At 41.9% G+C, this 9,709-nt stretch overlaps 1 protein-coding gene across 1 annotated transcript in view; it reads left to right on the forward strand.

The window, feature by feature from the left end:
• The window catches only part of TMEM178A (transmembrane protein 178A), a 31,566-nt gene extending 23,421 nt beyond the window's left edge, over positions 1-8,145 (forward strand). Inside the window, exons 2-4 of the mRNA XM_060754497.2 lie at positions 4,410-4,523; positions 5,199-5,336; positions 6,976-8,145. Of these exons, the coding sequence (XP_060610480.2) occupies positions 4,410-4,523; positions 5,199-5,336; positions 6,976-7,217 (494 nt within the window). The 3' untranslated portion in view covers positions 7,218-8,145. The remainder of the gene's footprint in view (positions 1-4,409; positions 4,524-5,198; positions 5,337-6,975) is intronic.
• The last annotated feature ends 1,564 nt before the right edge of the window (positions 8,146-9,709 follow it).

The raw sequence follows: 9,709 nt of genomic DNA on the forward strand, positions 1-9,709 counted from the left end.
TCCTGACTGTGAGAGCCGTTCAGCAGTGGAACTCTCTGCCCCGGAGTGTGGTGGAGGCTCCTTCATTGGAAGCTTTTAAGCAGAGGCTGGATGGCCATTTGTCAGGGGTGATTTGAATGCAATATTCCTGCTTCTTGGCAGGGGGTTGGACTGGATGGCCCATGAGGTCTCTTCCAACTCTATGATTCTATGATTCTATGATTCTATGATTCTATGATTTGATGGCCTGACAGGTTTTAGGTGTGGCTTGTTACTGCTTGGGGGAATCCTTTGTTGAGAGGTGATTCGCTGTCCCTGATTGTTTCTTGTCTGGAATTCCCCTGTGTTTGGTGTTCTTTATTTACTGTTATGATTTTAGAGTTTTTTAAAATACTGGTAGCCAGGTTTTGTTCATTTTCATGGTTTCTTCCTTTCTGTTGAAATTGTCCACATTATCATTATCATCATCATCATCATCATCATCATCATCACGGTTGCAATGTTTCTGGTTTGCAATGTTTCCCAGTCATCATTGTTAATCCTACTGTGAAAATCTGTCCAGGGATGTTGACTCAAAAATAAGACCTGGTGTCTTCAAGAAGACTAAATAGATCTGGTTTTTCATTTTGGTGGCTTGGTTTAGTTTCACGTTTATCCATTTGTGGTGTAGGAATTTCTCCCTGCTCCTTCCTTGTTATTTCCACCAATAATTTCAAATTTTGCACTAAAGAGGTAATGATCAGGAACACACCTACTGTGCTGGTACAGCTGTACCAGGAGCCCCAACTTCTTTTCCTTTCTATTGAGTGTTTGCATGTATCCCAAAGTTCCATGCATTTTGCAATAAGGTGGCTTCCCTTGGTTTGCAGTAATAGAGCCAATGACCCATCAATTATCATTATGTTCTTTAGTTCTGCCCCTTTTCTGGGTTAAGGAGGGGAAAAGGGGATCTCTAGTTCAGTTCACACAGAGAAGCCTTTCGTACAGGACGTGAATCAGTTCCACCTGTAGAAAGCTTCGTCTTTTACAGCTTTGCTGGGATCCAGTCCCACAGCTCTATAGAGAACTACAGCATGGCCTTTGTTGGAGAAATACAGCTCCACGGTTTTACAGCCAGCCTTCGCTGGGAATTGAAAGCCTTCTTGGAAATCTACTAAAGGACTTTGGCCTGGTAAGGACCTCTTGCAGCAGCCATAATGCAAATTGGAACCGGGTGTAGGGGCCCCACGCCAGCAAAGCCTAAATATAGATTGCCCAAGGAGGGGTCAAGGATTTCCCTTATAGAAGGAAGAAACAGTTTATGAAGAAAGTTGCCTGTCCCTTGTGGACAAGATTTAAACAAGCCACCAGTTGATTCAAAGCCTTGAAGTATTTGTTTGATTTATTGAAGATTTAAGCAACAATAAAAACTTTGTTGAACTTTCTAAGTCTTTAAAAGAACTTTGTGTGGGGAAATCCGAAAGGCCTCTCAGCTGAGGCATCCCCAGCATCGCGTTGGGCATTCAGAAAACACATCCTGTCCACAGACTCTTTCACAGGCCCAGCGCGTGACAGCACACCTACTTTGTTTACTACACTGCGAGAAAGACTTTCAGATTCAGAAGTCCATGAATAATGTGCAATACCTGCATGCAAATATTCAAGTGACACTGTTTATGATGTACTTATCGATACAAATCAGACAGCCAGGAGTACAAAGGCAACTAAAGATGATCTTTCTGTTTTTTTCAAGCCAGATAAAGTCTTTGTGAAATCTAACTCAAGCAATGCAGTAGGAAGGGACACAAATGAACAAAAACCAAGGAACCTGTTATAGTACACATTCACTGTATAGTACTGTGATTGTTTTGGTTTCATCCTATTGAAGTCGAGCACCCCCCCCCCCCCGCAATAAGGGATAGTGACTTATAGTTCTGCAGAGGGCAAGGGTACCAGACTGCACAGAAGGGGTTAAGTCTTGGTCAATTTGCCAACACACTAACAACAACAAGGACCCCACAAGGCTTTTGGGAAACAGCTGGACGTTGAGACTTCTCCCCCCCCCCCCCCAAGGACCTGCTTCGTTCCCAGCTCTGAAAACCTCCATCCTTTGGCTCAGTGGAAGCCAACCAGCTTTTCTCTATGGCTTTGGACTTTCTGCCATATGTTTGGATTCACAAGGACACATTTTCACTCATGAATTTTCCCCAATTCAACTATGGACTCAAATTCTTTTTGAAATTATTTCTTTATTAAATTTCTCTGGTGGGTGGGATGGAGAAGGGGTGATTGATATGAATTTCCTATGATTTCTATGTACTTTCCTTCTATGTATTTCCTTCACAAGTCTGACCCAGCCATTAACTCTTTTGCCCTTTGGGAGGCTGATCAGGAAGCAGCCCGCTGGGCTGAAAAGGCAATTAGGGATCACAAAAACACCTATTTACTAGGAACTCACATCTGAACAATGGGACCTACCAACTTCACTATGGAGTCCTGGGATGTACAATTGAAGGAGAAGTACTTGGAATTCTTGATTGAAGAGCTCCAGGCTATCAGAAAACTACAGATCCCAGCATCCCATAGGAGGTTCCTATGGCAGTTGAAGTGGAATCACAGTGCTAAAACTGTATAGTTTGAAAGGGCTTCAGGGGAAGTCTGGAGTCCTGTACTTATGTAACTTGGGAGGGAGGTCCATTCAGTTAAATAGGACTTCCTTTTGAATAGATCTGTTTGGGATTGCATTGGAAAATTATGTATGCATAAAGTGTGTGTTTTTAGCAAATGATGATTAAGAGAAGCTGCCAGATGTACCAAGGCACTCCATTGTGATGCTAAAGAGGGTCAATGGTTTCAGGCAGACAATTATTTTGTACTAGAAAAGACAAGAAAAGAAAAGCCTTCTCTAGCAAAGCTGGTCAGTTATGCAGATGATTTTGCACTGCAACACCCATAATTTGTTTCCATTGGGTATGCGGTCTACAATGAAGTTTGCAACCCAACTTATCTGCACAGTAACAATTGCCCATGTCTTGTTGTTTCCAAAAAGTTCACAGTTGCTTAATAATAATAATAATAATAATAATAATAATAATATTTCTTACTTGCCTCTCCTTATGGGGTTACAGAATAAATAAAATACATAAAGGTTGTAAAAACACCACAAATACACATATTAAAATGTATTTCTATAAAAGATACATATTAAAACATATTCCTATAAAATGCATATTAAAATACACAAAACAGTGATTAAACAAAGGACATAAATTTGAAATTGGTTCAACAGAAAAAAATTCCCTAATTTTCCCAAAATTAAGTCTCATCAAGTTGAAAGAAAGTCAACGAAGTTTTATTTGATTCCAGCTGGAATGGATAACAAATGCAGTTATCTGCCCAGGAGCTGACATAACCCACTTCAAATCTCAAATGTCAACTTCAGAATTCCCATGCCCGCCTCCTGAGCCAGCTTCATTGTGATTGGCTGTGATGTCAGCGAGCCAGGAGGAGATCCAATGAGGGCCCTGGCCCTGCTTTGGCCGCTCAGCCAATGAGATGGGAGGGAGGCAGGCAACAAGGAAACAATGAAGAAATGTCTAGGTGACTGGATTACAAATGACTGGTGTTTGCCAAATGACCAGGCAATAGCTTCAGGCTTTCAAGCCTGGTCTGAGTTATTGTTTTGTCTCTTGAATTAACATTTTTGTCTGGTCCCAAGAGGACAAGTCCTTTGTCTTGCTATCCTGCGATATGGAGGTCACTGATGAAGCAGAGATTGGTTTTGGAGATCGGGATGTGGCACAGCAGGGAGGCGGTGACAAATCCCAGGTTCTCTGCAGATGGGGAGATGTCCTTTGTGTTGGGTGATCCCGTATCTCCATAGACTCCGTTATTCTGGATGGCCTGGTCATCAGCACTTCAAGGTCCAGACAAATGGAGTCATTTCCTTACTGTCCATGCAAATGGGTTTTGGTCAAGTCCTTTCTTAGGGGATTATTGGCTCAGGAAGTTTGGAAACTCCAAGAGCCATGAGTTGCTTGTTCATGAAAAGGTAGCTTTGCTTCATATTTTCTTATATAGACATACATACATATAGGGAATGAGGAATGGGGCTTTGGAGCATACACATAGGGAAGGGGGGGGGTCATGTAGGGTTGAAGGGGAACTCATGCCAGCCCCCCAAAGTCCATAAAAGTTCCTATAAAGTTCATGAGAGTTCATAAAAGTTATAGGGGATTATGGGATCATTCCACCCTGGTGTCCTTGGCAAAACTATGAATTCCCTAATTCTGAACTATTTTTTACAGAGCCCGGGGGGGTGGGGGGGGGTGGGTACCTCCAATTACATAAGGGCCCTGCCATTACTTGTTTCGTGATGCTAAAGGTTATTGTCTTCTCTGACCTCTTTTCAAGTCAATTTGCTAAATACTCTGTCCTTTCCTTCCTTAAAGGTATTGCTCAAAGATGCACAGCAATCAAATACCACTTTTCTCCACCAATACGCTTACGAAACATCCCATTCAATTTAACCAAGATTATCCAGCAAGATGAATGGCACCTTCTACGTAAGTATTTGTCTTTTCCTGATGAGTAAATAGTCTTCCTAATGGCTGCAAAATATTGCAGTTTACATTGATCACACTTAATGTTTTAATCAGAAAATGTTGCATGTTGTGATAGCAAAATGTGCAATACGATCCGTACCTTTACCAAGAGGTTTGCCACCAGCAATAGAAGTTCCTGAAAGAAGAGGACAGGAAATTTCCCATCTGAATCCCCAGAGGCAATTGTGCGATGCTCAAATTGATTAATTCTCATGGTGGAATGAATGAGACTTCCAAAAGATTAACAGTAGTAAAGAAGAGAATGGATGACAAAGTTTGAAATTGTCAGTTGACTCAGAGACCTGGAAAATTATATCTTGGATATACCTACGATCAAAAAAGGGTCTAAAAGGATCTTACTCCTCTGCTCCATTTGCTTGGTCACTGATCACCTGCAGTTTTTAATAAAAGTTACTGATAAAAACTGTTTCATACACATAGCTGTGTTTCTGCTTAAGCTGCAGGAGGGAAATACTTTACTTTCGTGATCAGTGGGTGCATAGAGTCCTTACAGTGAGAATCTGTGTTTATACTTATTGAGAACCAAATCCCATTGGGTTCACTGTCAGCCTCAATTGTATTTTTTTCAGTTGTGGTAATTTAACCTCCTCCTTCTCTTTTGCTTAATGGGAACAGATCTAAGAAGAATCACAGCAGGCTTCCTGGGCATGGCAGCAGCTGTTCTTCTCTGCGGGTGCATCGTAACTGCAGTCAGTTTCTTTTGGGAGGAGAGCCTCACGCAGCATGTGGCTGGTCTTCTTTTCCTCATGTCAGGTAGCTTTTCCCTTCTCCTTCCCAGCAACATAGGATCCAAGATCTGCTCTGTCATTAGGTTGAGATGAGTCATGAGGAGTCTTGTGGAAGGATAGCAATCTGCTAATTCTTTAGGCAAGCATCCTGTATAAAAGTTAGGTCACTCTAAAAAGAATTAGTGTAATGTAAACTTGAATGGCATCAATGTGCTGTTAGAAGAGAGTTGGAAGAGACCGCAATATCTATCTATCTATCTATCTATCTATCTATTTAAAGCATTTATATTCCACTCTTCTCACCCTGAAGGAAACTTAGGATGGATCACAGAACACATGTACGGCCAAAACATTCAATGCCGTGAAACAGATGGGATAGAAAACAGATAGAGGTATTATGCCAGCATTTTCCCCCAATGTTGGCGTCCTGGACATTGTGCTCTATTGTGGTCACGAGGGTGCTGTCGCTCCATCCTCTGTGACAAAGAGCCCTTGATCACAGACTTCCTTCTTTTGATCACCGGCATTTTCTGGTATTTTCTTTATGGTGCTGTAAAATACCTCCTTGCTTAAGCAGTGCCTAATTTCTCTATTTATTTATTTTTAATTTACCATATATATCACCTTTCTCAGCACGAAGGCAACTCTACTCTCAGCTCTCAGCTGTTTTGGAACTGCTTAGGCAGACAGTAAGCTGGGCTGAAGGTTGGGTGCTCACCCCAACCTGGGCTTCAAACTGCCAACTTTTTTGATTGGTCAGATCTATTGCTACTGCCGATTAACCAGCTGTGCTAAAGCCTGGCCCATTCAAAATGACTTCCATAGTTTGGAGAAATTGTAGAAATTATCCAGCTGGCTTCGAACTCATGACCTTTCAGTCAGTAGTGATTTAATGCAGCTAGCTACCAGCTAGCTGCGCCACAGCCAAGTCTTTGAACTGTGTGTTCAAGGGCCCGCTGGTGGCGCAGCGGGTCAAACAACTGAGCTGCTGAACTTGCTGACTAAAAGGTTGGCGGTTCAAATCTGGAGAGTGCGGGGTGACCTCCTGCTGTTAGCCCTAGCTTCTCCCAATCTAGCAGTTCAAAAACATGCATGTGTGAGTAGATCAATAGGTACCGCTTCTGCAGGAAGGTAACGGCGTTCCATGCAGTCATGCTGGCCACATGATCTAGGAGGTGTCTATGGACAATGCCGGTTCTTTGGCTTAGAAATGGAGATGAGCACCACCCTCAAGAGTCGGATACGACTAGACTTAATGTCAGGGGAAACCTTTACCTTTACCTATGTAAGATGCTGAAACCTATCCTCCAAATAGGTTTGCCTTTGAGATAGTTTCTGTAAACATCACAGGGATTGGGACTCAATAGCGCATGGACCGGTTTCCAACTATATAAACTTACTATTCTATAATTCAATTCAAAATTAAAATTCAGAATAGATTCAGCACTCAACCAGCTTGTGATCTAACAAAATTGAGATCTGGGGCGACAGATCACCAGTTCAGTTGCACATACGTAAATCTGATTATACAACATGGTGCGCTGTCTCCTCCCTTCCCTACCACCTCTTCAGAATTATCCATCCTTCCTTAGCACTGTATGTATCCAAAGGATTTATCTTTAGACATTTTCTAACTGTGATGTTTCAATTTTTCTCATTTTCAGGCATCTTTTGCACTATTTCTCTCTGCACATATGCAGCCAGCGTCTCCTATGACCTTAACCGCCTACCCAAGTTCATCTATGGTCTTCCCGATGACGTTGAACACGGATACAGCTGGTCTATATTCTGTGCTTGGTGCAGTTTAGGACTCATCGTGGCAGCAGGGTGCCTTTGCACCACGTATCCGTTCCTTAGCAGGACAAAGATTAGCCATCTCAAGTCGACCAGAGACTCTTCTGTATGACTGCTGATTTGGGAATAATCTGTTTTCTTGTGAGGCAGCAGGTGATCTGAAGAGTGGTCTTCAAGGATTCATAAGGGACCTAATTTCAGAATCCAAGCACAAAAAAAGAAACCTTGATCCCTTAAAATGCCAAATGCTGTGTCTTACTAGCCAGGAAACATGGAGGAACATGCAGGCAACCAAAATCCTTGTGGAACCGATTGCTGCAGTTCAGCACAACGTATATGCACACATCACAGTCAGACAAAAAACACTGTGCTGATTATTTAGGGCTGTTTTTATTTTGCAGAGCTTTGTACATAAGGTGACGACAAACAACAAAAAACATAACTGCCAAAACCTCCCAAAGCTGCAAGAATAGTTCTTAGTTATCCTCAGTTAGTCTTACTTGCTTCTGAATTTATGCATTTTTTTGGTATGGGAGAGTTCCAGTGTTATAAGTGGATGAACAATTCCCTTCAGAAACAATGCAGGAAAAGGACCTGTTGACTTTCAGGATATTGCATTCTACTGGCCATTCCCTGTAATGGAGAAAGTTAAACAGTACTGATCTAGAACATGGCCATATAGCTCGAAAAACGTACAACAACCCATTACTGATCTGCCTATCCAGTAATGGCAACGTTTCCTGTTATGTATCCCCTCCTCAATACCTTTTTGTATCTCCTATGGAACTAAATGCCATGTATAAACCAAGATTAACTGTATGAAATGGATGATAGGGCACTAGTTAGTATCTTGTTGGAAGTAACATCTGTTGTACAACCTCAACCTCATTAGATCTAGAAGAAAATTAGTTGCAGATCATCTCCCTCTCTTGATAGTGTCTGTAATATCGCTGAGCAAATATATTCCAGACCTGGGTATGGTGTCTTCTTCAACGATGATGTAAATTCAAAACAGAAAATACAACCATGAGTTCAAAATGCCTCTGTTTTTGGTCGTATTGATTTTTTAAATAACACTTTAATTTAATACTTTATTTATATTCCGCCCTTCTCACCCCAAAGGGGACTCAGGGCGGATCACAGTACACATACACGGGAAACATTCAATGCCGCTTTGTACAGACAATACACAGACAGAACAGAAGGAGGTAGTTTGTTTCAACTCAGTGTCTAGCTATTTTTGGTGCTCTGGAAGGTTAGGCTCGAGTCCAGGGGGTGCTGTTGCTCTATCCTCTATGATTAAGCGCCATCAGGACTTCCTCCTTTCTTTTTTTGTCACCCAGCATTTTCTGATCTTTTTTCTTTATGGCGTCGTAAAAGACCTCCCCTGCTTTTAGCGGTATCTAATTTCTCTAATCACAGCTAAAGCTGTTTTTGAATTGCTAAGGTAAACAATGAGCTAGGCTGACAGTTGGCAGCTCATGCCAACCTGGGGCTTCGAACTTGCAACCATTTGGTTGATAGATCTTATCATTGCTCATGATTTACCAGCTGTGCTAAACCTCCAATTTCAGCTTTTATGGAGACATCACTGGGATTTCTCGGGGGGAAAGCTGCCAATATGAAGAATACGAAGAATCATAAAATTGGAAGTGTCACTATGAGCCATGAGGTCCAACTCCCTGCAGGATCTCAAGGAAGTGCCAATGTTCTGCTGCAGTGCAAAATAGGCAAACCTAAGAGCTCTTAATTCTCAACAGATACATCAGATACAGAAATTCAGACATTGTTTATTTATTTAGCGTTGTAAAAACAAAGATGCCCAGTAAGTTGTGGTGTAATGTAAAATAAACCATGTGCAGTTAACGTTTGATCAGCCCACACACTGCCTTGCCAGATAAAGAAAATATGCTACTTATTTTACCCTTCTTAATTCAGAAGAACATATGTATTTATTTATTTACTATATTTATATACCGCCCCTCTCAGCCTGCAGGCGACTCAGGGTGGTTTACAGTTGGCACCAAAACCATAAAATACAATTAAAAACATTAACATGAATATAAAACCATAGCAAAATCAATAAAAACATGTATCATAAGGTGTCCTTGTTATAAACATTGTCCAGTCACATTGTCCAGTCGTTCCATTTTCCTATAACTGTTACATTTCCTTTGCAAACGCTTGAAAGAAAAAGGCAAGTCTTGACTTTTTTTGGAATGTTATAAGGGAAAGGGCCGATCTGATTTCCTTAGGGAGGGTGTTCCATAGCCGAGAGGCCACCACTGAGAAGGCCCTATCTCTCGTCCCCACCAGCCATACTTGTGATGAAGGCAGGATTGAGAGCAGGGCCTGCCCAGAAGTCCTGGAAGGTTCCTAAGGGAAGATGTGTTTGAACAGGTAAGTTGGGCCAGAACCATTTAGGGCTTTATAGGCTAAAGCCAGCACTTTGAATTGTGCCCGATAGCAAACTGGCAGCCAGTAGTGCTGGCGTAGCAGAGTTGTATGCTCCTTGAGCGCTGTTCCTGTTAATAATCTGGCTGCTGTCTGTTGGACCATTTGAAGCTTCCGGACAGTCTTCAAAGGCAACCCCATGATGCAGTA

This window comes from Anolis sagrei, chromosome 1, assembly GCF_037176765.1.
Source record: "Anolis sagrei isolate rAnoSag1 chromosome 1, rAnoSag1.mat, whole genome shotgun sequence".
Classification (NCBI taxonomy): domain Eukaryota; kingdom Metazoa; phylum Chordata; class Lepidosauria; order Squamata; family Dactyloidae; genus Anolis; species Anolis sagrei.